This window comes from Moschus berezovskii, chromosome 25 (assembly GCF_049115385.1).
Source record: "Moschus berezovskii isolate FMDL1 chromosome 25, NW_MosBer_1.0, whole genome shotgun sequence".
In the NCBI taxonomy this organism is placed as follows: domain Eukaryota; kingdom Metazoa; phylum Chordata; class Mammalia; order Artiodactyla; family Moschidae; genus Moschus; species Moschus berezovskii.
The window spans coordinates 8,715,918-8,743,765 of record NC_142484.1 but is presented as its reverse complement, the minus strand read 5'-3'; the positions used below and the strand labels follow the sequence as shown (position 1 = coordinate 8,743,765).

Sequence of the window (27,848 nt, the reverse complement as noted above, 5' to 3'; positions counted from 1 at the left end):
GCGCGGGGGTGCCCCAGGGCACCCCAGGTGGTGCCAGCCAGGAGGGGGAGGGGCAGCCCTCCAGCCTGTGCTGGTCCCCTGCCCCCAGGTCTAGCCTCAGGTCGAGCGGGGCTCTGCAGGCCACCGTTCTCCCCGCTCTGCTCCCCTCGGCCCCCTGCCTGTGCCTGCTTTGCACCCCCATTGCTTGGGCCACGGTGTCTGCATTGCTTTTCTGCCTTCACCTCGTCTCTCACCCTCGCCCCCTCCCTGGCACATGTGGGGTCTCAGCCCCCAGGCTGTGAGCTTCTTGGGGGCAGGCCCTCAATAAATGTGATGTGCTGCTGCCCACCTCTGCTGTCAACCTCGTGCCTCCCCCTGCCTGGCTCACTGAGAGCTCTCGCCAGCCCCTTGATGCCAAAGCAGCTGTACACACCTGGGCTCCCTCCCTCACCCCCAGCAGAGCTGGGACAATTGGAGCTGCAGCAGTAGTGGTCTTTATTAGGCTCTTGATGGGGCGAGGGGTGTAGGGAAAGAATAGGGTGGCCCCGCCAGGCCCCATTGCAGGCTTCAGAAACTTCTTAGAGCTGGGAGCGTGGTCCGGCAGGCCCAGGGGAGTCTGCAGGCAAAGACGAGAGGTCAGAGCAGTGGCCCGTGGGCTGCCCCGGCCTCCCAGGCTGCCTCCCTGGCTTCCTTCCCTGTGTGGGGGTGAGCAGGTGTTAGTGGGCACGAGGTTAGTGGGCAGCCACATGAAGGGCCAGGCCCTGCTTACCAGTCCTGGTCAGGGTGGGCAGCGTCATGCTGGAAGGCAGAGGACAGTGAGAGCCTGTCCTGGGGGGACGGGGCGGGACGGGCTGGCAGGGGTGCGGTGGGGGTTAGGGGGCACCTACCAACCGGGAAGTAGTAGGGGAGGCGTTCTCGGTAGATGTTCTCGTCCTTCTCCAGGAACACGCAGATGATCAGCCGGTCCACCTGCGTCAGGGCCTGTTCAGCCTGGGCGGAAGCGGCCGGCTCCCCGGCTCCTGGGTCTTAACCCCCACCCTCGCCCCTGTGGGCTTTCCCCTGCCCTGTCCTTGGGGCGCTCTTCAACCTGGGTTTAGAGCTTGGGCTACAGAAGGGGCTTGTGGCATTGTGTGCACCCCGCTACCCCTTTCTCGAAGCGCCCTGTGCCCTGGCTGCATGGGAGGAAAACGGGCCCCGTGTGAAAGAGGACACAGAGAGCAAGCGCGAGGCCAGAGCCCGCGCTCTGCACACCCCTGGCGGTGGCGGGTGGGGCTGGTCACCCGCGCTGCCCCCCTCCGGCCGCTCCCTTCGGCTGGACCCGGGCCTCACCTTATCCTTGTGCTGCTCCAGCCACTCGCGCAGGGCGGTCAGCACCACCTCGGCCGCCGCCTCGTTGGGGTAGCCTGCGGACCGGCCGGCGGCCCAGTGAGCCTCGAGCCCCGCCCACTCCGGCCCCTCCCGGCGTCCCGGCCCGCGCACCGCCCGTCTGCGCCCTTCCTCTTCTAGACCCCACTCACCGAACACCCCAGTGGAGATGCAGGGGAACGCCTAGGGGTGAGGGGTAGAGAGAAGGGGTTGGGGACAGCGCCATCCTTGGTTCCGCCGCCCGCCAGGCCGCCCCCTGCCCTGCCCCCACCTCCCCCGGTCGCCGCCCCTCACCGCCGAGCGGAGCCGGTGCTCCAGCAGCAGGTCGAGGCTGCTCAGGTAGCAGCTGCGGAGCTCGGCAGCCTGGCTGGCGCTCGGCTCTCCGTGGGCGATGGGTCCCACCGTGTGGATGACATCTGTGGGAGGGGGTGAGGTCAGACCGCCCGGAGCTCCCGGCGGTCTTCAGCTTTCCCTCCTGCCGGCCTGGGCCCTGGTGGTGGTGGTGGTTTAGTTGCTAAGTCGCGTCCGACTCTGTGACCCCATGGACTGTAGCCCACCAGGCTCCTCTGTGCATGGGATTCTCCAGGCAAGACACTGGGGTGGGTTGCCATTTCCTTCTCCAGGGGATCTTCCCAACCCAGGAATCGAACCCAGATTTCCCGCATTGCCGGCGCATTCTTAACCAGCTGAGCCACCAGGGAAGCCCCTGGGCCCTGGAGGGGACAGGAAACAAGCACCCTCCTCCCCAAATTCTGATCTTCCCCAGGTAGGGATCCCACCCATAATTCACACCTGCACAGACAGGCCAGCCTACGCAGGCCCGTCCTCACATCTGTCTGGACCCGGCTGAAACAACGGGCGTTGTTGCCTCCTTAGCTATTCCCCTCACTTCGTCCTGGCCGCTCCCAGCCTCTGCGCATGCCCTCCATACACCTGCTTCCTGGGATCTGCGAGGAGGGCCAGGTCCTGGCACTTAAGTGCCCCCGGAGGAGGCCTCCAGCAATTCTGTCGGGGGTGCACCCCTAATCCTGAGTTACACTAATTACACAAGGCGCCCCGTCTGCGCCCCACGGGGTGGGGGTGTCGGGGACTCACACTTGGCCGGCAGACGATAGCCGCAGGTGATCTTGGCCTTGCCGGTCTCGCAGTTCTGCAGGGTCCGGCACTCGTCGGTGAGCAGGGGTCCGGCGGCCCGGTGGATGCAGCCGTCCACTGCAGGGAACCGGGTAGTGAGTTGTGGGGCTCCCCGCCACACGCTGAGCCCGTTTTACAGAGAAGGCCTAGGCCCACGGAGAGAAGACTCCAATCCCTGGGCTGTGCCGGGACTCACTCGGCCCCGAGCCTTTCTCCCGCGGCCTCCAGACGCTCCCTCACGTCTCCACCCTCTTCCCGCACCCCCGTCCCACACTTGGTTCACAGCTGGGAAAACCGAGGCGCAGACCCGCCGGCAGGGGGCGCGCCCCGTCCGCCCTGCTGTTTCCTGGGCGCGCGGCAGGGGCGCAGGCGGGGCTGGGGTCTCCCCGGTCAGAGGCGGCGCCGGGACTCGGGAGGCGGGTCCGAGCGAGAGGACCCGCAGCCCGAGCCGGACAAGGGGGAACATCCGCCCTCCCGACCGCGGGGCCCGCGGCCAGTCTCCACCTTCGCGGGAGGAGCCTGGGATCCGAACGCCGACCTCCCAAGGCGAGGCCCTCTCGGACCCGCTTTACAAACTCTTGCTGGTGGTTTAGTCGCTAAGTCGTGTCTGACTTCTGCGACCCCGTGGACTGGCTTCTCTGTCCATGGGATTCTCCAGGCAAGAATACTGGAAAGTGAAAGTCGCTCAGTCATGTCTGACTCTTTGCGACCCCATGGACTATGCAGTCCATGGATTTCTCCAGGTCAGAACACTGGAGTGGGTAGCCTTTCCCTTCTCCAGGGGATCTTCCCGGCCCAGGGATCGAACCCAGGTCTCCCGCATTGCGGGCGATTCTTTACCATCTGAGCCACAAGGTAAGTCCAAGAATACTGGGGTGGGTATCCTGTCCCTTCTCCAGGGGATCTTCCCAAACCAGGAATCCAACCGGGGTCTCCTACATTGCAGGTGGATTCTTTACCAACTGAGCTATCAGGGAAATTCTTAAGGTTGCCATTTACAAACTCTTAAGACCCACTTCACAGACGCAGACACTGAGGCCACCTAGATACAAGAGGCTGATCCGATGGGGGACTTGAGCTAGGTCTTCCAGTTCCTTGCTGCGCCACGCGGGAGGGTGGTCCGGGACGCGCAGGTGTCTCCGGGCGCGCACCCAAGCTCGTTAACGAGCCGCCTCGTTAGTGCATCCGGCTTAATTGGTGCCGGGCCTGGCCTTGTTTATCCGAGGGCGGCTCTAGGGCCTCACTAGCGACCCTGGGGACTCGGACCCAGATAAACAAGTCGTCGTGGGCGCGGCGGGAGGCGTGGAAGAGACGCTTCTTCTCCCTGACCTCCCCAGGCTGCGGCGGCTCCGAGGGAGAGGCGGGGTCAGCCTCGAGAAGAGTCAAATCCAGACTCGCCCCTCATTGGCTGCGGCACCTTGGCAAACCCTTTCCCCTTCCCAGAGCGTCCTCTGCCTCATCAGAAAGACTGGGGCAGTGACCACTCCCCACCCACCCCCATTCCCCAGAAGAATATCACCCACCTCCGGCAGGTCCCCAGCTCCAACTGCACCTAGGCCTGTGCCAGGGGCTTCTTGGACACTGAGCTCAATGCTCTGCAGCAGGAAATACTACCGTTTCCCCATTCCACAGACCGCAAACTCAAAGCCTAGTTCCTTCATTACAGCCCCACCCTCAAAATCCGAGCTCGGGGCCAGAGCCGCAGCTGGACCAGCCCCTTTGCCTCGGTTTCCTTTGGTGCCTGTGAGTCCAATTAAACCTGATTCTGGGACTTCACCCGGAGACGGCGCCAGGTGACTTCCCGGGCATCCTAGGAGTGGGGGCGGGGGTGAGGGGTAGAGGAACCGCGGGATCCCCGGGAGGGAATCTGGGACTGGGTCCCCTGCCACCCCCTCTCATGTGCAGGGCTGAAGGCAGCTGCAGCCAATGGGAGGGGGCGGAGAGTGGGGGGTGTGGCACAGTGGGTGTACCTTTTCTACTTGCGGTGTGTCTGTTCTGGGTGGGGGGTATCACGGAACCACCCAGCGCCATGTACAACAGCGGGGGCTGTGGAGCTCTGCAAACTGGGCTCAAATACCAGCTCTGCCAGTCACAGATGTGTGATCCAGGGCACTTAACCTCCCTGGACCTCAACTGCCCCATCTGTAAAATGGGATAATACAAGTACCCACTTCATAGGAATATTAGCAAGATTAAATTAATTCCTGTAATGTGCTTCAGCCAGTGCCTGGCACGAGTGAAGGCTTCTCAAGTGTTGGCTATTACTAGGACACTGAGACTGTATGGGCCTGTACCCGACCCGTGTACACCCGGGAGTGTGGTGGGAGGCGGTGTCCAGGGCATATGGGGTGAGCACAGGGACCTGCCTGAGCCAGCTCTCCTGGGGACCTCCCTGAGCCAGCTCTCCTGGGGACCTCCCGGCCCTGCCCCAGTGGTCTCATCCACTTGGCACCAGGTTGCCTGCCATCTCTCAGTGCTGTCCACCCTGCTGGCGACCTTGGCCCGCAGTGGGGGGCTGTGCGGAAGCGGAGCTCAGCGAGATCTGTTTCAGGGACTTAATGTTTCCTGCAGAAGTGGACATGCCTGCAGCCAGGCCTTTGGGGCTGACCTGGGGGCATGAGGTGGGAGGAGGCGGGAGGAACTGGCGCCGGCAGAGCCCTTGGACTGGAGTCCCCCCACCCCCTGCAGCATCCAGAACAGGGCCGGGGCCACATGACTCCCGTGACAGCATCCAGCGAGCTGTTCACCCAAAGCAGAGATGAGGGACAGACTCGAGGTTCCCCCCTTGCCCACCCACCCCCCAAGCCAGAGCCAGCCTGGCCCCTCCTGTCCCCCTTCCCCAACCACAGGGCAGGCCTGTGGCTCTCCCGTCCCTGAGGAGGCCCTCAGCCCCACTGGCCTTAGCTGCAGGCCAAAGGACTGCCCCTTCCCACGCCTCCCACCATGACCCGCACCTCCCCTGGCTCCAACCCCCAGGCCCTGCCCCGGCTCTTAGGTAGGTCTAAGCTGAGCCCTGGAGACTGGAAGCAGGAGGCTTCCGGGGGTCCCATCCCTTCCTCCCCACTCCCTACCTGACTATCGTTGGCTGTTACTAGGACAGTGTGGCAGCTGGGCCTCGGGCCTGCCTGGTAGGGAGGTGTCCCCAGTTCATACCAACTGACCCTTAGAACCCATCCTGGTGCCCTCAGCCACATTCCCCAAACCTCCTACTTGACTCCGCCCCACTTCAAGACAGCAGAAAACCTGGGGTCTCTGCTGCGGAGACTGAGCCCACGTGGGCGATAGGGCCTTCCTCAGATACCTCTCCACTAGTCCAGGCGGAACCCTTCCCCTGCGCGAAGATGGCCCTGAGGCCCGCGCCACCTCCCTCCGCAGCCTCCTCACTCCTCCAGTTTAAGCGCTCAGATTTTTATTGCTGTTTTTCTTTAGTCACTAAGTCGTGTCTGACTCTTTCATGACCCCACGGACTATGGCTCACCAGGCTGCTCTGTCCATGGGAATTTCCAGGCAAGAATCCTGGAGTGGTTGCCATGTCCTCCTCCAGGGGATCTTCCTGACGCAGGGGTCGGACCTGCACTCCTGCATTGACAGGCAGACTCTACCACGGAGCCACCAGGGAAGCCCCAGCTCCCAGATACGGCTCCTTAATTTCAGCCTCTTAGTGAGCAAGGCGCTGAGCCGTATACATCCGCCATCATATTAGCCTCACAGCCTGGCTGTGCTGTTGCTTTTCCTGCTTTAGCAAAGATGACATGGAGGCCCAGAGAGGGTGAGAGACTTGCCCAAGGTCCCACAGCTGGACAGCTCTGCTTCCTCGAGAACCCCACAGGACCTGTCCTCACTGCTCCTACCCCGAGCCGCCCTTCCACGCTGGCTGGCTGCTGTTTGCCCTCCTCACTCAAACGCTTCAGGAAGGTGTCCTGTCTGCGGCTGCAGTCTCCTCTGCCAGCCCCCAGCAGCCTGGCTCCTGGCTCCTCCCCGTCTCTCCCCATCCCCCTCCCAACAGAGGGGCTGCTCGGGGAACCTCTGGTTGCTGAGTGGTCAGGGGGCTCTCCCCTTGCAGACCGTTCAGCTGCACCCACAGGCTGACCGCTGGCTGTCTGCATCCAGCCCAGCAGGGCGGCCTTGGAGACCTGCTCTTCCCATCCTCCTGCCTCTCGGATCTCTTCTGCCTCCTTCCCCATCTCCTCAGACGCTGCTGTCTGGGCGCCCCGTCTGTCCCTTTTCTGTTCCAGCCCTGACTCTCCGCCCGGGTCCAGGAATGTCCCCCAGAGAAGCCCTGCCGCCCCTGCCTGGAAGCCCACCCCAGCCTCCTGCCATCAGTGCGGCCTCCAAAGCCCTGTTCTCAGCCTTCAGGAGCATCAGCTCAGACTCAGCGCCTTCCTAGCAAGGCCAGGGCCAGCAGGGGGTCCAAAGAGAGCAGGGGCTGGAGCCAGGCCTCCGCGGAGCCAGTGGCGGCGAAGCAGGCAGGCTCCCGTGGGGGCCATTTGCCAAGGCGTTTAGGATATGTTGGCCGCTATTTAGGGTGCTGTAATATTCATGAAGGGAAGATTAGATATTTAAATTTATTCAGCAATAAATGCATCTCAGTGGGGGAGCATTCCTCATGCTAAACAAACAAGCAAGCAGGGGCTAATTAATTATTTACAGGAACACAAGGAGGGCTGCGGCCTGGGGGAGAGGAGGGCAGCTGTGCCCTGACAGAGGGCAGGGGACCCTGGCTGGCCCTGGGCCTGCCCCTCTGCCTCCCCAATCTTCTCCACCCCCTCCCACGTCCTGTGGGTCTGGCCCCCTGCTCGCCTCTTTCTGGCATTTCTCTTCCCAGAAATCTTGCCCACAAGCTTGCTTTGGGCTAGTCACTTAGCCTCTCTGAGCCTCAGAAAATTTGCGGGGAGGTCTGAGGTAGCCAGGATGATCTACTGATGCGTCCGAAGTCTCAGTTCCAGGATAGCAGATGCTCCGAGTGTTGCCCTGGGCCCCACCTCTTCCTGGCAGGGACGAAGGCTCACAGGGGCAGAGCCGCTCTCAGCAGGTGTGGGTGGTGAGGTCTTGTCTGGGCAGCCCTCCGCCCTGCCCTGCCCTGCCCGGGGCTCCTGCGGGCCCCCAGTGCCCTCCCAGGTGCCGAGTGTCAGAGCCTCTGACATGAGCTCACTGGGGCTGTGTGGCTCAGGAGCAGACCTGGCCCCGTGAGACCCAAGGCCTCCTCCCCCAGCTCTCCCACCCTTCCGCCGGTCATTTCACCTCTGCGCCTCAGCGTCACCTGTACAAGGTAACAGCACCTCCCACTGCATTTGGCCTGAGGGTTCAGTGCGACGGTACCAAGGTGCCCTGCATGTTATCACGTGTCGTCCTGTTTTACAGACAGGGAGACCGAGGCACAGCTGCGGACTCCGTAGGCAAAAGACGCCTCTGTCCCCAATGCTCTCGGGGCCCCTTTGCCCAAGGGACAGGACACACTGCCAGGGCAGGGAGAGGGCTGCGGAGGCAGAGGAGTGAGCTTGAGGCCTGAGGGGCCAGGGGAGGGGTGCAGCTCTCAAGCCCCGGAAGGCCTGGGGGTGGGCCCTCTGCATCACTTCCCATTTAGATGGCTCACCTTGTAGGTTCCACCCACTCTGACCAGGCAGGTGTAGCCCATCCCAGCCCGCTGCACGGATGCCAACCGCCTGGGCTGAAAGGAGCCAGAAGCCTGAGGCTCTGCACCCCCAGGCCCCTGACCTTCAGAGAGCAGGCCCAGCCATAAGGTCTGGCCAAGTGACTCAGCCTGCGGCCTCGGGCCCCCTACTCTCCTCCTCTCTGGCCGCCGTCCTCGCAGGCTGAGACTTGGGAGCCTCGACCCCACGTGATCCCCATTGCCCAAACTGCCTCGGCTCCTGCCCACACCCTCCTGGTCACTCATTCTAGCCCCGGCTCGGTGCTGGACTTGGGCTCAGCCCACTGTGGGGGGAAGCAGAGCCCACCCTTGCCAGGCCCCACCCTCAAGATGCCAAGGTGGGTGGGCACCCCTGGGAGAAGACGGATGGACAACAGCTCGGCGATGTGATCTGAAATTCATTACGGGGTGAGATCAGCTCCTTAAATGGGGATTTGAAAACATTAGGGCTTCATTATGTACACAACGGCAGCGCCTCATTCATCATGCAAAAATCACTCCCGTTATTAAAAATCCCCGTGGCAGCTGCAGGCAGGGGCTTGGCAGCATCTTGCCCACCGTGGGGGGGGTGGGGCACGGGCTCCACCATTCTCTCTGACCCCCAGGGAGGGCGGGCCAAGGGATGAGGGTGGGGAATGCGGTTCAGCTCAAGCGACTTGGTGCCTCAGTTTTCTCATCCGCAAAATGGAGATGCTAAGGGTGCGCATGTCCCAGGATGCCGTGACGGGTACGTGAAAGCCTGTGGGGAGAGCTCAGCCAGGCCCAGCATCCACGCAGGGAGCGCAGATAGCACCTCAGTCCTGCTCCTCAACTGGGGCCTGTACTTGGGGAGACCGTGTCCCCCTCCTGCTCACGAAACCTCCCGTGGCTGCCACGAGTCCATGAAATAAAATCATCAACGCCGAGCAGGGCTGGGGCTCCCTCCAGCCTCCACCTTAGATGACACCCGGCCTCTGCACACTGCAACCCCCCACCTCCGGTGCATTGGACAGGGGGAGGTGGGCCCACCACACCCAGTGCAAAGGAGGCTAAGCTCTCATATCACCACCCCTGTGAAACAGCTGAAGGAAAGACTCCAGAGTCGGAGGGGCAAGGGAGCTGGGCAGGGGTGGGTTTTAGGTTGGTTTTAGGTTGGGAAGGCGCCTCCAAGGAGGTGGCATCTGAGCAGAGTCCTGGGTGACAGGCTTTGGGGGGAGGTCGGGGGAGGAGGGGTCCAGGCAGAGGGCTCAGCAGGGTGACAGGGAGAGAGGTGGGAGGGGTGAGCTGTACCCCTGGGAGCCACTGCAGTGGGAAGGTTCCAGCAAAGGAGGGGCGTGGTCGAGATGGCCTCTGCTGTGCCTGCGGCCAGGAATGCCCTTTCCTTCTCCGCCCAGCAGAGCCCCCTGCCCCAGACAACTTCCAGTCACACCTGCCGAGTCCACCCATCGGCCCCGGCCTGGCACAGGCTGTCCTCAAGCGTGGCTGGGACTTGCTGGTGGTCTACTGGCTAAGACTCTGAGCTCCCAATGCAGGGGGCCCAGGTTCAATCGCTGGTCAGGGAACTAGATGCCACGAGCTACAGCAAAAACCAGAAGATCCCGTGTGCTGCTAAGTAAATAAACAAGTATAAAAAAAGAAGAGATTGGCTGGCCGGGTCCCACCCAGCCTGGCCTGGAGAGGGTCTGCCCACTGTGCCAGGCCCCAGTCAGTCGGAGCAGAGCGGGAAGCAATCACGGATTAGCAGCGCGGGGTGATGGGAGATAGGGCCGGGCCCGGGGTGCACGGGATGGCAAGCGAAGCCAGGCAGAAGCCAAGGCCTGAATCCTGAGAGGCCTCGTTAATCCTCCCGGGCCTGCCCGTCCATGGACAAAGGAGGGTGAGCGCGAGAGATGGCATGTGCCAGGGCAGAGAGATGGAGAGGGAACTAGAGCGAGACATCAAGAGACAGACCGAGGGGGACTCAGAGGCAGAAGGAGGGTAGTGGGTGCCCATGTGGGGATAGGAGAGGGTGGGCCCCGGTGGTGGGTTCCGCCCTGCGCCAGGACAGCTGGGCTGAGGGCACATGCCCCCCGGGCACGCTGGCCTACCAGCAGGTCTGCACTGGGCACCTGCTTTTTGCCGGGAGGTGGAGAGACAGAGGCTTGTGCTTACCCCTAAGTTGGGGGGGGTCTGATGGGGGGCAGTTGATACTTAATCACACAAACACGAGTCTGATTTCCAAGAGGGACAGGGTCTGCCGTGTCCCAATGCTGGCAGGCCCCTTGGTGAATAGCGAAACAGAGCAGTGTGTGTGTGTGTGTGTGTGTCTGTGTGTCTGTGTGTCTGTTGAGGGACTGCTGGTTGGAGGGGCTGCCCTGACATGGAGACAACTAGGTGGGAAGGTGTGGTGGGAGGGCAGAGGAGCCCTTGAGCCCGAGAATAGCACGTGCAAAGGCCCTGTGCCTGGAGAGGGCTATGCCAGGAGCCAAGCCACCCTGGCTTCTCCCTGGTGTGAGATGCCCGAGACCCTGCAGTGCAAGGGACACACACACGAACTTGCAGGGTGGGCCCGGGGAGCAGGGCCGTGCAGAGCCATGGGGCAGGAGGGCAGGGTGGCTGTACCCTCACAGGCCTGCCGGTGTAGGGGGGCCGGCTGACCTCTAGAAGGGAGGGCCCTTGGCAGGGGCTGTGTGTGTGGACGAAGCTCCAACCCGCCCCGCGCCCATCCTTGGGCCGGCCCTTGGGGCCCTGGCCAGGCGGACACAGAGATGGCGCTGCAAGCGGAAGAAGGCGGCCCTGAATTAATCTGTCACTAAAGCTTGGCCATGGCAGGCGCAGTCATGATTTAGATGAATAATTGAAACGCTCCGATACATTTATTATCCCTTTAGTGCGAAAGTGGCAGAGAAAGACGAAGGGTAATTGAAAAAGAGCGCACAAATCTCCACGAGAAAGCCGGCTCCTTATCGCCAAGTAAACATTTCAGTCCTAATAAACAGGAGAGACACGCGTCAGGGCCCTGTCGATTCCCATCCTGATTTAGGGCCCGCCTCCCTTCTTACCATACAATAGCAGAGTGGGTTTTTTTAAAAAAAATTTTATCGAGCCAGTAAAAGGCTGTCCAGGAAGGAGGCGGGAGCAGGAGTGGGCCAGGCAGTCCCCACTGCAGATGCTGGGCCCTCTACCTGGTGGGCCTCTCCATCCCTCTGTACCTGATGAACTCCTATGCAGCCTTTGGGGCCCAAGTCAAATGCCCTCTCTCTGCTGGAAGACTTTTACCAAAGTGGGTCTCTTTGAGGGCAGAGTCAAGTTCCGAGTTGGAGGGTCTGACACAGGTGTCCTCCCCTGCCCCGCACCCGCCCCCACTCTCAGAAACAGCACCAGGAGGCTGTGGGGAGTAGGGACCCTTTGGTGTGTTGTCAGAACCACTGACCTTGGCCTCAGGGCCTGGTGGGGACCCAACCCCAGAGTGAGGCAGGCCCAGGGGCCTCGAGCACCCCCTGGGGGTTCCCACTGAGGTTGGAGGTGCCAGCCGACCCCCTCCCCAACAGGCTTGCTGTAAACACTGCAGGTTCACTGCACCACAGCCCTGCAGGCTGGCCTTGGCCCCCTTTAGGAGCCCCCTTTCTGTGGTGTGGCTGCCCTCCCCCAGCAGGACTGGATGTAGACCCTGGGGCGGGGCTACTGGTCCTCAGTTCCTAGGCGGCACCCGCATACAGGGGCGCAACTAGCCACCCCAGAAAGGCTGATCTAGGGGCCTGGAATCCCCTGAGCTCTGTTCCTGGGGAAAGTATGTTTTCCTGGGGGGAGAGGAATAACAAACACCCGCACGTTGAAAGGGGAGCCACACCCCGGGAATTGGCGCAAGGGGAGGTCAGCAAGGTGGGCTGGGCGTGGGGGCCGGGGCAGTCTGAACGGGGCGGGCTGGGGGGACCAGTGCTTGTTAAATGCATGGGTGGTGGGTGGATAGGTAAAGGGGTGATGACGGGAGGGTGTGGAGCGGCCTGAACCCCTGCAGGGCTGGACTCAGGAGAAGAGGGCACCTGGGGAGACCAGGGTCCGGGCAGTCAGAAGGGGGCCCCCAGGCCCAGGCTGCCCCACCTGTGCCCTCCCTCCTGGCAGTTTGGGGGTTAAGGCTGGCTGGATGGACCAGGGGCAAGGGAGGGCACAGGTGGCAGATGTGAGCTCAGAGGACGTCCTGGGGGTCCGGGGCCCATTTTCATTTCCGCCCCAGGCAGGCGCCAGGCCCCCCCCAGCCCCCGCCTCACCTCCCCCCAACCCCAGTCCCCTCCCCGCCACCTCCGCCTTGTTCCAATCACATTAGCAGAGTGACAGCCCAGCAAGCACTGGCGGCGGCTCCATAAATCTCGGCCGGCGTTAAAAGGCTGGACTCCGGGCCCACTTCCTCCTGGGTCCTGGCCCACCGCATCCATCTCTGCGTCAGTCAGGCTGGGCTGGGGCCGGCTCCAGCCTGCCCGCGCCCTCAGTGCTGCAGGAAAGCGAGCGTGAGGGACCCCACCGGGCCTCGCCGCTCAGTCTGGCCAGAGCAGCTGCCCTTTGACCTCCCAGAGCGAGGTCCCCAGACTACCTGGGAGCTACTCTCCCTGCTCTGCAGGAAACGTCAGTGGCTCCCACTGTCCTTGTCAGCAAGTCCTTTGCGTGACCCGTGAGGCCACCCCTGACTTTATCTACAGTCCATTCGTTCATTCACCAACCATTAATTGAGCACTGACTGTATGCGCCAGACCACTTCTAAGTGTGGGAGAGCCTCCAGCAGCTACTGTTCTCACTGGGGAGACAGACAACAAATGATGAACGGGACAGACAAGTAAGTGACATGTCACTTTAGGACAGAGGGGGTCAGAGGAAAATAAAGACGAGAGCGGCGTGAGGGGCCCAGGGAGTGTCAGGTGGGGCAGGGGTAAGAGCAACAGCTGCAGTTCCGAGGTCAGAGTGAGTGGCCCTCGAGAGAAGAGGGCCTGTGCGTAAACACTCATCTGGGGCAGAGGCAAGAGCCAGTGCAAAGGCCCTGTGGTACACGTGGGCCGGCTGTGTTCCAGGAACTGCAGGGAGGTGGGGTGGCTGGCACGGAGTGAGGAGGGTCAGGCAGTGTGGTGGGGAGTCTGATCGGTGGCTGGAGACCTTGTGGGCCGTGGAAGGAAGTGAGGTGGGAGCCCCGGAAGAGTTCTGAGCAGAAGAGGGCTGATGACCTGACTTAGGTCCCACAGCGTCTGTAATCCGCTGTCTTCCTATGTGTGTGTGCTAAGCCGCTGCAGTCCTGTCTGACTCTTTGTGACCCCATGGGCCACAGCCCGCCAGGCTCTTCTGTCCATGGGATTCTCCAGGCAAGAACACTGGAGTGGGTTGGCATGCCCTCTTCCAGGGGATCTTCCAATCCAGGGATAGAACCTGCATCTCTGGAGGGTTCTTTATCACGAGTGCCACCTGGGAAGCTTGTCCTCCTAACTGAACGGCTAAAACTCCAGCTCCTCACATGGTCTCCGAGGCCCCTGTGTCCCCTCCCGGTTCCCCTCCCCTGTCAGGGCTCTAACCATTCCCGTCTTCAGAGTCTCCCTCACTCCAGGCTTCGCCTGAGCTGTTCCCTCTGCCCAGCACACCCTTCCCACTGCGCATCACTGCTTGCTATTTCCTACCCATCCCCCTGGTCCCCACCCCATCCTCTGGGAGCCTCCCTGGTCCCCACGCCTGGACAGGTGCGCCCACATGGCACAGACCACCCTGCCGGGTGAAGCCCCCTCATCCTGTGAGGCCTCCAGGGTAGCGGTGACCTCCTGAGGGACGGCTGGAGGAGAAGCGGGGGAGGGAGGGAAAACATCTCCAACCACAAACGGACCACCCCCCCACCACGTCCCCATCCTGCATCCTGGCCGGTCACCGACAGCTCTTAACGCTGCTCTTATTTATTCCTGACCTTCTATGCCCCTTTTATTTTTTCCCCCTTTTAAAACCTGGCCTGGACCCCGCCACCGCCGCCGTAAACACAGCCCCTGGGATTTATCCGACGGCGCATTAACCCCTGGCCCCTGGCTCACCAATCATCGGGTCGCCGGCAGATAGCGGGCAGGCCAGCCCGCAAGGGGCCCGAGGGCTGGGGGCGAGGGGCTGGCGTGGCTGGCCTGGGCCGGGCTGGCCAGGCACTGGGGGTGCAGGGACTGTCCCCCCAGCCCTCCCCGCTGGCGCCGGTTGACCTGGGCCTGCGTCCCTGGAGGCTGGGCCCACTCTGACCTCGACGCCCTGCCCACCTGGCCCTGCTTCAACCCTGGGTCATGGTGGGTCTCAGGATAATGCACACGCCCGCCTTCTCGTGGGCTTTAAGGATGCTGGGGCTCTCCCTGACTTGATGAGACTGTGTCCTGACGCACAGACTCCCTGTGAGGCTGCAGGGCAGAGTGGAGACACTCATTTCGCCCTCATAGGTGAGCAAACTTGCCCGGGGTGCGTGGGCATCAGGGGGCAGGGCTGGGGTTTCCCCACCACACCTGCGGTGCCACGCCCCCACGACCCAGACCCAGTCCCTCTGAAACCTCAAGGGACCTTCCAGCTCCCAGTTACAGGCCAGGCAGCCTCTGTTCAGGGACCTACCCCAGTCACCCAGCCGTGCAGGAGCCAGGCCTGTCGTTCAGGTGTCCGGCTTCACCTACAGATACGGGAGGCCAGGCGAGGCCAACAGGGTGGGGGGCAGTAAAGAAGGGCAGAGTGGAGAGATGGGACGGGTGCCCAGTGGGGACGAGGGGACAGCCTTGGGAAGGCACGGCAGCCAGCTGGGCTCAGAAGGCGGGCGAGGGGGCCAGGAGGAGAGAGGCGGACCCCCACCCACCCAGCCCTGCACCCCAGCCTGCAGGAAGGGTCTACTCACCGCCGCCACCTCCGAGCAGGGAGCTGTTGGCTGCAAGAGAGAGAGAGACAAAGGCGTCAGTGGGGAGAGGCTGGGGGGGCAGGCGGCTGTGTGGAGGGGTGACTGGGGGCTGCCGGCTGGGCCCGAGTGCCAGCCCAGGTCCCGGGCACAGGCTCTCTGAAGCAGAGATGGATAACCAGGGGGCGCAGGGAGCTGGGGCTTTCTCTCCCTCTGAGGCTCCTAATGGACCTGGAGTTTGTAGGATGTGTGTGGGGGGAGTCGGGGGGCACCAGTGTCCGGAAGCAGCTGAGTGTGGGGCCTAGCATGGCAGGTGACCCTCGGCCACACGCATCCTTCCTTCCCCAGCAGTGCCCAGAGCCCGCCTGCCAGCACAGTGCAGAGGGGTGGGGGACACAGACCTGTGGTCACAGGGACCCAGCCGGGGGAAGGGCTACCCGGGGCCTGAGCGCGCGGGGTGAGAGCCGTGAACCAGGGCAGCGAGTCTCGTGGACCACGGTGCCCACCTGTGAGGTCTGGGTCCCACCCCACCCCCAGTGCAGGGAGGGCCAGGGCCCTGGGACGGGAACCAGACGGAACAGATGGGCGACCTGAGCCGCCGTGCTCTGTGCCTCAGTTTCCCTGTATGTAAAACGGGAGAACAGGCCACCTTACAGGCTCGGCATGAAGGTCAAGGAAGAAACAGGGGTCTCTCCCGGGCTCTGCCAGCCCTCGGGCCCCCTCCCTCAACCGGAGCCAGACCGCGGGCCGCCCTGTCCATCTCGCCCTGCCTGGCTGGCTGTGCGCTCTGGCCTCCCTGCGGAGCAGAGTGAAGCTGGCAGCCTCTCGGCTGGACTGTCAGGGCCGTGCAGCTCTGCGCCTCCCCCAGCCCGGGCCCCGGAGTTTGACCGCACAGCTGCCTGGGTGTGAAGCGCCATGCTCGGGGCTGATCAGGGCGAATCCGGGTGGGTCGGGGCGGGTGCGTCACGCAGGTCCAAGTGCTGTTGGCGGGGACCGCAGACCCGCTGTGCCTCAGTCCCCCGGCCCCCGGAGTCCTCGGCTCTGACACCACTCTGGCCTCCCGGCCTCCCTTCCCGGGTCCTGTTGCAGCCGCTCTGGAGGGGGACTCACGGAACAGGCCTCGGGCCAGGAGTGGGGCCATTTCCAGGCTGGCCAGTCCACAGGCCCCTGGAGGGAGGCTGCTAAGTGGTGCTGGGTGGCTCCGAGTGGCTGGTCTCCCAGAGCTGACAGCTCTTCGCTTAGGGAATAATTAATTCCACAGCCCGAAAACCCAGGGCTGCAAGTTGCCACGTTACTTGCAAGATTAATACAAGCAGCTAATTAAGATGGAGAGGCGAGGAGCGGCTGGGCGCTCCCAGAGCAGGGGTGGGGGCCGCCGGGAAACGGGGGGGGCGGTGCAGGCTGGCAGAGCAGGCGGGCGAGGCAGCGGAGCTGGAGATGGACCCCGGCGGACGCACCAGCGGACACCCCGACGGACACGCAGGCTGCGGGGACGGGGCTCACCAAGGCAGGGGCTGTGGGCTCTGCCCCAGGAGTGCAGGTGGCCAGTGACCGAGCGAGGGCTCGTTGCCAGGCAGACTGGTCCCAGGTACTATCACAGCAAAGCCACAGGGGCTGTGCGATCGCTCCCATTTTACAGACAAGAAAAGCAAGGCCCAGAGGTTGAGCTGCGCAATAGCAGGATCAGAACTGGGTCTGTCTGATGTCAAAGCCACAGAGCAGGTGGACCTCAAAGTCCAGACGGAGGGTCCCCCCAACCCGCCCCGCCAGGACCGGGCCTGCCTCCTCCACTGACAGAGCGCGCAGTAGGCCCCCGGGATGCAGTCTTGGCCCTCCCCCACCCCAGCAGGCTGGCTGCAGAGATGAGGGTTTGGATGTCTGGACCGGTCTGCCCGGGAGCCCGTGGAGGAGGCTGGGGCATCTCAGGTGGGCGCGGGTCCAGTCCCCCGCCCCCTCAGCCCTCAGGGCAGTCCTGGCAGCTGTCGGAAGCTGCCCTCCATGGCCTTCCCTGCCTCCCCCGATCACCTCTCTCTTAATTAACACCGGCCGCAAATGAGCTGGCTTGTGCTTGTGGAGGGCTGGATGCCAAATGGTTTGGCAGCGAGCCTCAAAGGGGTGGGCGGGGAGGGGGTGCTGACCTACGTTTTCGAAGGCCCCTTCAGAAGGAGATGCCAATGCTCACCTGCCCCGAGCCCCCAAAATCCCACTGCGTGTGGCCCTGCCTGAGCGAGGGGGCTGGGGTGAACTGGCCTGATGGCCACCAGGCTGGGGCCATTCAGGGGCTGAGGAGGGAGGTGCGCTCGGGGCAGAGGTGGAGCTGGGGGAAGGGGGCACAGGTAGCCAGGTGGCGTCACCTGCCGCAGGTGGGAGAGCGTAGGTACGGCCCAGCACTGGGTGCTCAGACTCAAGCTGCACGAAGGACGTGGGCCCCAGTCCAGCGGGCACCCCAGGAGGCCACTCTGCAGAGTCCCCATCCCCCAGCCCACTGTGCCCCGCAGTCCTGTGGGGGGAGACTTGGGGAGGGGCAGTAACCCAGGGGTCTAAACCCTGCCCCTGCCCTCTCTCCCCCGGGCCCCTCTCCCCAGGGCCCTGGATGTCTGGTCATGCAGTGTCCAAGGCACTTAGAGCTGGGGGGATGACCTGGAGGCTTGGGTGGAACATGGGAAATGGGGAGCAGTGTCAAAGATACCACAGGTGGGCCCCTGGGTGTGCTGCCCAGCCTCCCACACAAAGCAGAGCAGTTCCACGCCTTCCTGCTGCCTGGCCAAGGCTGGCCCTGCCCGCCTCACCTGGACGCTGGCCTGGGGTCTCCAGCGCCTCCCCTTCCTGCTGCACTACTGCCCCCAGGCTTCCCTCAGTTTGGTTTGAGGCTCTAAATCAAAACTGGCCATTAGCCCATTTTTCTGATGAGGAAACTGAGGCTCTTGGCATGAGGGGTTGAATGGGGGAAAGGGCCTTGAACCAGGATGTCTGGTTGTCAGCGCCCATTTCATTAACCCCTACACACTCCCTCTATCTGAAAGGTCTTCTTGCTGAGCCGGGAGGTGGGCGAGGGAGATGTGGACAAGCTCTGGGTTTCGGGCCCGAGCCAGAGTCTATGACCCAGCCCCGCCCAGCTAAGCAGGGCCTCTGAGCTTGTGAGTGGCTGAGTGAGTGAGTGGGGCCCAGGCCTGGCCCTGAACTTTGTGGGGGCTTGAGGTTTCTTCCATCTTTGGGGGCTGTGGGGGCGTAGGCTCCTAGGCCAGAGTGTGTGAGGTACTTGGCCCAACGCCTGCCATCTAAGTCTGCCTGTTGGCACCCCTCTGCGGGGTGAGGTGGTCCAGCCCGGCCGTGGCCCCCGCCCGGAGACATGCCGGTGCCATGCTTGGCTGGACACAATTAACTGGCTCCGAGCCTCAGTGCTGAGCCTGTGACCTTGGGGTGGAAATGAGGTCCACCCCGGTCACTGCCAAATCCTCTGTCCCCTGACAGCCGCCCGCCAGGCCTGGGCACAGTGGGGGTCCTCGCTCCTGCCTGCCGCACACTCTGCTGCTCAAAAGTACAGTCCCGTAGCCCCATCCTCCCTGCCCACCCTACATCTTCTCAGGCCTGGGGCATCTGGGGGGCGGCCCCTCCCTCAACCCTCAGGGCCCGCTGTCCTGTGTGGGGGCAGAGCCACTCCCCAGTTTGTGCCCAGTTCAGGGGCTGGCATGTGGCCACCGCCTGGTGAAAGGCAGAGGAGTGCACCGGCCACGGAGCGCTCGGTCACGGTCACTGCGGGGGGCTCCGCGGTGGCCCCCTCCCCGTCATTCTCTGCACAGAACATTTAATTGTGGCCAGCTGTGTGCCAGGGGCCACCAAGGGTGCCCAAGCTGGGGACAGGGCAGGGGGGGCTTCATGGGGGAGGCGGCAGCACACTTGGAGGGAAGGAGGGCCCAGGGAGGTGAGCCTGGGCATCTCCCTGGTCAGACGGGCAGATGCAGGGTGCTTGTGCTGGGGAAGCGGGGGTGGCCTTTGCCTGGCTCTCCACAGGCCCAGGGAGGGTCAAAGGGGCCAGAACGTGGTGGAACCAGGTCAGCAGCAGGGCAGGGGTGGGGGGAGAGAGGGAGGGGAGATGGGGGAGGGGGAGGGCAGGGGAGGGGCCCAAGGATACCTCTTCCTCTTCTGGTTGTCCCCCCCGCCCGGCTACCCATGCCCTCCTGCCCTGTGAGGGAGCGCCTCAACAGAGAAGAGTAGCTCCCACTCTGAGGGCTCAGAAGAGGAGCAGTAGGCATGTGCCTGGGACTCATAATTCTTTTAGGTACCCTGAAAAGGTAATTTCCCTTAAAATCAGAAGAAAAGCGACTTCCCTGGTGGGCCAGTGGCTAAGACTCCATGCTCCCAATGCAGGGACCCCAGGTTCGTCGGGGAAGTGAGATCCCACGTGCTTGAACTCAGCCCGTGCTCCGCAACTACTGAGCCCGCAGGCTCTAGAGCAACCAGAGCAACGTGCCAGAATGAAGACCCAGTGCAGCCAGAAGAATCAGAAGGAAAAAGTGAACTTTTAGGTTGAAGAAAATGTTATATATAACGTTACATATATAGGAAATATATACTATCAAATGTTAATAAAATTGTCTTTATGCCAACAAAGGCATACAATCAACTTTTAATATTTTTATAGCGGAAGAGCCCCCAGTGGCAGAGGGCCTGGGCCCGGGGCCAGGTAAAGTTTGTACTCACATGGGCTCATTTGACCCTGACCCTCTGTGGAGGATACAATTACTAACCCATTTTACAGATGAGCAAGCTGGGACGCGGAGAAGGATCTTCTCACTAGGCAAACCTGAACGACTCCTGGGTAAAGGTACCACAGCTTCCTGGGTAGAGGTTCAAAAGATTCCTTTTGCTCTCAGGACAAAAAACTGGCTGCTCCCACACCCCACCCCAGGCCCATGACACCTTACCTTTCTCCTCTCCACTCCCCTCAAACATTCCCCATTTCCTCTAGCCCCAGGACCTTTGCAGAGGCTGTTCCCTCTGCCTGGAGGAGACCCTCCCCGAGAGCCAGGAGAGCACCCAGTCCTGGGGTCTGGAGCTGGTCTCCGGCTGCACCCTCCCCACCCTCCCGTGGGCCATGAATCGCTGCCTCCAGCATCCTCACCTCCCCACCCCCTCTCCGCGTGTCTGATCCACAGTGTGTCCCAGCGCTGAGCACAGACTGGTGCACAGCAGGCGCCCACTAACAATTTGCTGAACCAACCTGACAGTGACCTGACAGTCACTTGGCCAGGCTGCATGGGGTCCCCCGCTCTCATCCATGGGGCCCTGCAGAGGAGCCCACCCGGGGGGCCCTGGGAATCAGGACGGGGGTGGGGGCCATGCAGGCAGCAGGGCTGGTTCAAGGGCAGAGGCAGGAGGCCATGTAGGAGCTGCCCAGCTGGCTTTTTCCTGATGGGGACTAAATCCTCCAGCCCGGGGAGGGCTGAGGGAGGAGGGGGCACTGTGGGGGGCTGGGCCGCAACAGAGGAGACTCGGTGACCCAAGGAAAGCGCTGAGCAGGTTACTGGGCCAGGGAGAAGCCGGGTGAGCAGGCACAGCGGTGACTTTGCAGCCAGCACAGCCCCTCTGGGTGTTTCCGGAGGCCATGGCTGCCATGTGCCCTCGTCCTGGCCTCCAGGGCCGGGCTCAGGGAGAGGCCTGCTCCCCCAAATCACCCAGCCCCTCTGCCTGGCCTGCTTTCCTCCACCCTCCCTATAAGGCCAGGTCTCAGCTTTCTATCACTTGACAAAGTCGCATGCAGCCCCGATGTGTGCCAGGCTCTGGGACCCAGACTGTTGGCACAGAGCTCATCATCTAACACTCAAGAAACAACAAAATAAACTCAAATGAGAATTACCATTAGCATTAGTGCCCCCGCCTCCCCTGCCCGAGCCCCACCCCTCAGCCGCGCCCCGGACTCTAGCACAGTGCCTGGTACCTGTGAGGTGAAGACTGCCTGCCCCCCGACAGTGGAACGGTGGCCCCAGCCTCATGGGGAGGGAGGGGTGGGTGGTTTGGGGACTCTGTTCCCAGGAAATCAACACCATTACCTCCCCGCAGGGCTGTGGCGGGTGTCCGTGTTACTTAAGGGCAAGCCGTTTAAAACACGTTTTAGATTAGAAACGCCCCACAGATGGAATAAAATGTGAAATGTGCTGAATTTTTGAAGATAGAACAAGAGACTTCAAAGGCATCTCAAGCTGCGCGAGCAGTTGCCGTGTTTGACAAGCTCTGTCCCCCAGGCCAAGGTCACGGTCCTGTGACGTGGGGCTGCCTGGTGGAAAGTGAGAGGCTTACGGGACATTACCCAGGCTTGGGGGCCCTCCTGGGGAATACGAGGCTCACACTTCTCAGCACCAGGCTTTCATACGGACCTCTGCTGATCATCTTAACATGCGTGTGCGTGTGTATACACACCCCTTCCTGCCCTGTTTACAGATGGGGAAACCGAGGCCCAGAGAGGCAAAGTCCAAAACCAAAATCCACTTTGGGGGAGGCAACGTCTTTGTGCTTTGCAAGGCCTGGTCCTGTAACCCCCAGCCGTGATATTGGGCCCGTTGTTCCACTCCCTGGGGCGTTCCCTCCTGTGTGGCAGGGTGGAGAGGTCAGTTAAGTGAAGGTCTCTGGGGCATGGATGATAAAGTTTAAAATGCTTGTAAAACCGTCAGAGCATCACAGAACTTCGTGGTGACACTGAGTACAGGAGTGGGGTCCCCGCTCTCCCTGGTCAGCCAGGGAGAAGGATGAGACCAGGCTGTTGCTTTAATAATAACAATAGACGTCCCTGGTGGTCCAGTGGTTAAGAATCCGCCTGCCAATGCAGAGAACACTGGTTCCATCCCTGGTCCAGGTGGATCCCACGTGCCTTGGGGCAACTAAGCCCCCGTGTGCCACAACTACTAAACCCTCGTGCCTAGAACTCTTGCTCTGCAACAAGAGAAGCCACCGCAATGAGAAGCCCACACACCGCAACTAGAGAGTAGCCGCCGATCACCGCAGTGAGAGAAAGCCCGAGTGCAGCAATGAAGACCCAGCGCCACCAAAAATGAATAAATAAAATTTAAAATAACAACAATGATGACGACAGCAGCTTCTGCTCATCAAAGCTTGTTTACCAGCCTCCTAGGGAGAGGCATGGGGACTAGCTGGATGCACAGCTCCATTTTACAGATGGGGAGACTGAGGCTCAGGTAAGTGTCTGGTCCGAGGCCACTCACTGAGGGTGGTGGAGATAGAATTTCAATCCCATTGCTCTAACTCTGGAGCCTGGCCCACTCAGCATGCTGCTCAGCCAGATTTGGCTTGCTTGCCTCCAGGATCAAGCCTCTCACTCCCTGTTCTCTGAGCAGAGCCCTGAGATTCCCTAAATCTGCTGGGAATTTTCAGCTGTGCTGGGTCTTCACTGCTGTGCGGGCTTTTCTCTCATTGCAGAGAGCAGCTGGGCCCCACTTCTGAAATCTCCCCCTCAGCTTCCTCCTTCCCACTGGCCCTGGGCCAGGCTCTCATTCCTCTGCTATCTTGAACCTCAGATGGGCCTCCCCGTTCACCCATGTCCAGCCCGACTCTGCAGTCTGCTTCCTGGTCTACCTTGGGCATCCCACCCCCATGCCTTTCCCTACAAAAGCTGACCAGTCAGCTATTTAAGCTCAAAGCAGGTGACCTACCTCTGGTTCCTGCTGGTCTAGGCCCCTCCTTCATCCCCTCCTGCCTGGACTCTGCCCCTGAAAACCTAGCGTCCCAGCCAGAGGCCTCCAAGCCGGATCCCAAGCCCTTGGACCCCACCCACCCTCAACACCCACTCTCCAATCTTCAGACACCTTCTACTTATTGGCATTTTGTGTTGCAAGCAATTCGTGTTCATTGCCCCCAATTGGATAATATACAAAAAAAGCAAAAGAAAAGTGAGTCACCCATTAGCTCATCACACAGATTCGGCTAGCCCCTGTTCACATTTTCCTGGAGGAACTTTTAGACGTTAAACAAAAATAAAAAATACTTAATAACACATTTATCGAGCAAATTCTTTGTGCTAGGCACTGGGCCAAGCGTTTCCAATGGATTCTTTCATTTTACCCTTCCCTCCCTGGAGAGTCTAATGAGCGGGTACTATTATTTTTCTCACTTTACAGATGAGGAAATAGATGTTCAGAGAGGTTAATGTGATTTGCGCAAGGAAGCCAGGCTTTGAAGTGGGCATCCTGATTTCTAAGGCAGTGCTGAGTCGGCAGCGCTGTGGGACCCTGGCTGCAGCCTGGGCCTCCCTGCCCCCAGGAGCCAGGGGTCCCAGCGTCCCACCATTAGCATAACCACGAGCAGCCCTGAAACCCAATTACAAGAGATGACTTGGGCCCCAGCCAGCCGGGCGGCACAGTCTCCAGCTGTGCAGGAACAAAGGGCTGGGGCCCAGGGGAGCCCCGCGGAGTTGGGGGGCACTGGACAATGAGGGGACTATGTTCTGGGGGAGGGGCCTGGAGAGCCCGCTTGTCCACTGTGCCCGGGGTGCTATGGGTGTGTCCTGAAGGCAGCCTTGACTTCCTGCTCAGTCCCTCTCGGCCAGAGAGGCCCACTGCCCCTAAGGAAGGGTCACAGGTTCCTGTGCCCCCAGCTTGCTGGGTGATCTCAGGCAGCCACTTGCCCTCTCTGAGCTTCACTTCCCTTCCTGAAAACGGAGAAGAAAAGTTGGGGCTTCCCTGGTGGCTCAGACGGTAAAGAATCTGCCTGCAGTGCAGGAGACCTGGGTTGGATCCTTGGCTCAGCAAGATCCCCTGGAGATGGGAACGGCTACCCACTCCAGTATTCTTGCCTGGAGAATCCCATGGACAGAGGAGCCTGAGAACCAAGGACCAACTGAGCAGAAAACCACGGGTTGGCAGGAGGAAAGACTGCTGGTTCTGAACACCTGGGCAGGTCGAGGGTTATGTTTCCAACTTCCCCATGAGGTCCAGCCACCGTCTCCTCCCACCTGGATGGCTCCTCTGCTGGCCCTGTCCAGCAGACGGCTCCCCTCCATCCTGTCCGGCAATGGGTGCTCCTTTTCTACTGATGAAAGCAGCATGCACATGCGCGGACGCGTGCACACACACACACACACACACACACTCACACACACACACACACACACACACACACACACGGTTCCCTGACCCCACCAACAGCCCAACAAATATAACATCATAGAAATGAAGCCCTCCCCTCCCTCCCTGGCAGAAGAACCCACCTCTCTGAATTTGGCATCTGTTTCTTTGTAACATCTTCCCTGTAGCTCAGATGGCAAAGAATCTGCCTGCAATGCAGGAGACCCGGGTTCGATCCCTGGATCAGGAAGATCCTCTGGGGAAGGGAATGGCCACCCACTCCAGTATTCTTGCCTGGAGAATCCCATGGACAGAGGAGCCTGGTGGGCTACAGTTCGTGGGGTCACAAAGAGTCGGAGACGACTGGGAGACCAACATTACTACTATACTACTTTATTTTTAACAACTTTAAAAAGTTATTATTTATATTTGTCTGTGCTGGGTTTTCCCTGCTGCGCCAGCTTTCTCTAGTTGTGGAGTGTGGAGGCTAGTCTTCAGCTGCGGTGTGCTGGCTCCTCGTTGCAGGGCTTCTCTTGTTTTGGAACACGCGCTCTAGGTGCGCGGGCTCAGTACTTGCAGCTCTTGGGCCAGGCTCCAGGGCGCGGGCTCAGGAGTTACCGTCACCGGCTTAGTTGCTCCACATGGGGTCTTCCCAGACCAGGGATGGAACCAGCATTTCCTACATTGGGGCGGACTCTTGACCACTGAGCCACCAGGGAAGCCCTGCATGTACTTTTCTTTAGAGTTTTACTCCGTACGTCCCTCAACAGGCTATTACCCAGGTCCTCATGTCTTAGGAAGTGGAGCTCCTGGGATGGGCTGCTACCCTTAACAGCGAAGCTGGGGTGGCTCATCCGGCAGGCCCGGGCTGCTCTGGTCGGTCTGCTTTCACTGTTGTGTAATATTCCAGGCTGGGGCAGTCCCACACTCATCCACCTGTCCTCCCACCGACCATCAAACGTGCTCACTTTGTCTCTTGCAAACCCAGCCAAAGTAGCATCTTGCACACGGCCGTGAGCCCAGGTCCAGAATTTATTTCCTGTATGCCTGGGAACGGGACTGCTGGGTTGTGGTATATGAACATCCTTTAACTCGACTAGTTACTGCCAAATTGTTCTCCAAAGTGGTTGTTCAGATGATCGTTTTAAAATATAAATTAGATCATGTCACTTCCCTGCTTGAAACTCTCAAATAGCTTGCTATTAAACTTAGAATAAAATCTATATTCCCCTCCACAAATGCATGGCTGCATTCCATGCTCCATTCTCCTTGGTCTCCTGGACTTCTTTCTCTTCCTCGAATAGGTCTGGCTCTCTCATGCCCCAGGACCTTTGCACATACTGCCCCGCCTCTGCCTGGCACACTCTTTGTCCAGCTTTTTTCCAAACTGGCTCCTGCTCATCTTTCAGGTCTTCCGTGAAAATGTTGCCTCTTCTGAAAGGCCTCCCCCTGAAGTGCCTCCCACCCTGTTCCTCTGTTTAGTTCCTTAGGAAGACACGTCATGGTTCTGGAGTGATCCCATCCTCTCATTTATCTGCTGGTTCATTACCAGCGTGGCAGCCTGTAAGAGGGCCTGGTCTGCCCTGGTCATTCCTGCGTCCTGGCAGCCAGCAATGGCTGGCACCGAAGACCCGCTCTCTGTGTCCTTCATTCAACAGATGTTGATACAGCCCCATCTGGTTGAAATGTCCAGAGGAGAGTGATGCTGAGTTGAGGGCAGAGGGGCAGCCAGGACCATGGGGCCCTGAGCCTTCTCCGATGGCCATGGGGAGCCATGGAGGGCGCTAGTGAGGGAGCATCAAGGTCAGGCTAGCACTTTAGAAAGCAGCTCCAGGGCCTCCCTGGTGGCTCAGGGGTAGAGAATCCACTTGCAAAGGCAGCAGACATGGGTTCGATACCTGGTACAGAAAGATCCCACATGCCATGGAGCAACTAAGCCCATGCACCACAATTACAGAGCCTGTGCTCTAGAGCCTGGCAGCCGCAACTGCGAAGCCCACGAGCTGCAACTACTGACGCCCAAGCGCCCGAGAGCCTGTGCTCCAACAAGAGAAGCCACTGCAACGAGAAGCCTGCGCACTGCCACTGGAGGCTAGGCCCTGCTCGCCACAAGTAGAGAAAGACTTGAGTGGCAAGGATGATCCCGCATAGCCATAAAGAAAGAAAGAAAGAAAATTAGAGGGGGAAAAAGGCGGCTTCTCAGAGCTGAGGGGGAGCCTACTGAAGGGAGTGGACCTGGAGGTAGGGGCTGGGGGTGGTGGTGGCCGAGGATGGTCTGATGGAGGGCCGGGAGGAGAGGTGATGCTAAACCCACAGGGACCAATTAGGGCATGAGATTGGCTCCAAATGTGGCCCAACCCAGTCGACGGAAGGAGCACCCCGGTGTGAGGGACAGTGGGGTTCTGGCCTCTGTGATGCCCAGCCCCCACTTTCCACCACTGCAGGAAGCTGGGGCGGAGCTCTCCCCGGGATGCTGAGAAGGGGGCAGAGGTCCAGAGGCGCATCCTGGGAGCCCGGCGAGGCCCCCTCGAGCTAGCCCAGCCCCTCTGTGTAGAGATGGGGAAGCCGAAGCCCTAATAGGAAGGGAACTAGAAGACCACATGGCTGAGTCTCAGCCTCGTCGTTGCTTTTGGAATATGAGGTGTGGTGCTGAGACCAAACAGACATCCTTCTTCCCGATAAAGACTGAGGAGCGGCAGTGAGCCCGTGTGAGGCACAGGGAACGTAAGTCAGATACCAGGAGGGACTTGTGGAGAAACCCCACCCACCAGACTCAGCCTTATCTCTCCCTCCTCTGGGCAGTCCTGTCCGAGGCTCTCAGCACACAAGGCTGCGGAGGTGGCTCATTCAAGGTCACTCGGCCAGGAAGAGGTCACTCTCGTTCCTGCGTGCTCAGTCACTTCAGTTGAGTCCGACCCTTTGCGACCCCACGGACTGTAACCCCACCAGGCTCCTCTGTCCATGGGATTCTCCAGGCAAGACTACTGGAGTGGGTTGCCATGCCCTCCTCCAGGAGATCTTCCCAACCCAGGGATCGAACCTGTGTCTCCTGCGGCTCCTGCATTGCAGGCTGATTCTTTACCACTGAGCCACTGGACAAGAGGTTGCTCACCTAAGACCCGTGCTCCTTTGTCGGGAGGGCCAGGGGTGGGGCTGAGAAGCTCCAGTTCCCTCCTGTCCCAGCCTCTGGGGTCCGGGAGCTCAGGGTGCCCCCTCCCTGAGGGTCTCACGGCGGCCTTCTGGCCCCTCCCATGTTGTGTCTTGTGGGGACCAGATAGGACCCCAGCCTGGTTCCTGCCCAGAGGCTTCAGGTGGCCCTGGGCTGGGCGCCTCTGCTCCCAGGCCTCCCAGCTGGAGCTGCATTCCTGGCAGGAGGAGGTGGCAGCCATTGGTATGCGAGGCGGTGCTTCAGCCCCTCCGAGGCCCAGCCTTTCCGCTCAGCTCTTTAAGGATCCCTCCTCAGCAGCAGCAGCAGCAGCAGCAGCAGCAGCAGCGTGGTGGTTGCCGGGCAACCCCATCCCCCACCATCACCGGGGCCCTCCCCTTTCTGGGTCCTCCCAGTGCCCCATCGCAGAGGATTACTTAGTTCAGAACCTGCCAGGCCTGGTTGCCCCTGTGCTGGGCAGATTGGGGGGCCTTGAGTGACCCCACCCAACCCTGGCCCTGGACCACAGTTCTGCTCCACCAGGACTCGGCCTGGGGACCCTGACTCAGGACACCCCATCTGCAGATTCCTACAGCTCCACCCCCAGCCTCAGTGGCTTCAGCTGCCCTGGGGTATTGGAGCTTGTTGCGGGGGACAGAGAGGACCCAA

General features: G+C 61.0%; 1 protein-coding gene across 2 annotated transcripts in view; it reads right to left on the bottom strand.

Annotated features, from left to right (window-relative positions):
* Positions 1-457: 457 nt before the first annotated feature.
* MACROD1 (mono-ADP ribosylhydrolase 1) overlaps positions 458-27,848 on the bottom strand; it is a 153,775-nt gene continuing 126,384 nt past the window's right edge. The window contains exons 4-11 of one of the 2 annotated variants that reach the window (XM_055415668.2): positions 14,964-14,993; positions 2,440-2,556; positions 1,639-1,760; positions 1,497-1,527; positions 1,309-1,382; positions 867-948; positions 749-777; positions 458-595 (exon numbers count right to left, since the gene is read on the bottom strand). In XM_055415668.2, coding sequence (XP_055271643.1) covers positions 773-777; positions 867-948; positions 1,309-1,382; positions 1,497-1,527; positions 1,639-1,760; positions 2,440-2,556; positions 14,964-14,993 — 461 coding nt within the window. In that variant the 3' untranslated portion in view covers positions 458-595; positions 749-772. The remainder of the gene's footprint in view (positions 596-748; positions 778-866; positions 949-1,308; positions 1,383-1,496; positions 1,528-1,638; positions 1,761-2,439; positions 2,557-14,963; positions 14,994-27,848) is intronic. The other variant, XM_055415667.2, reaches the window with a different exon arrangement.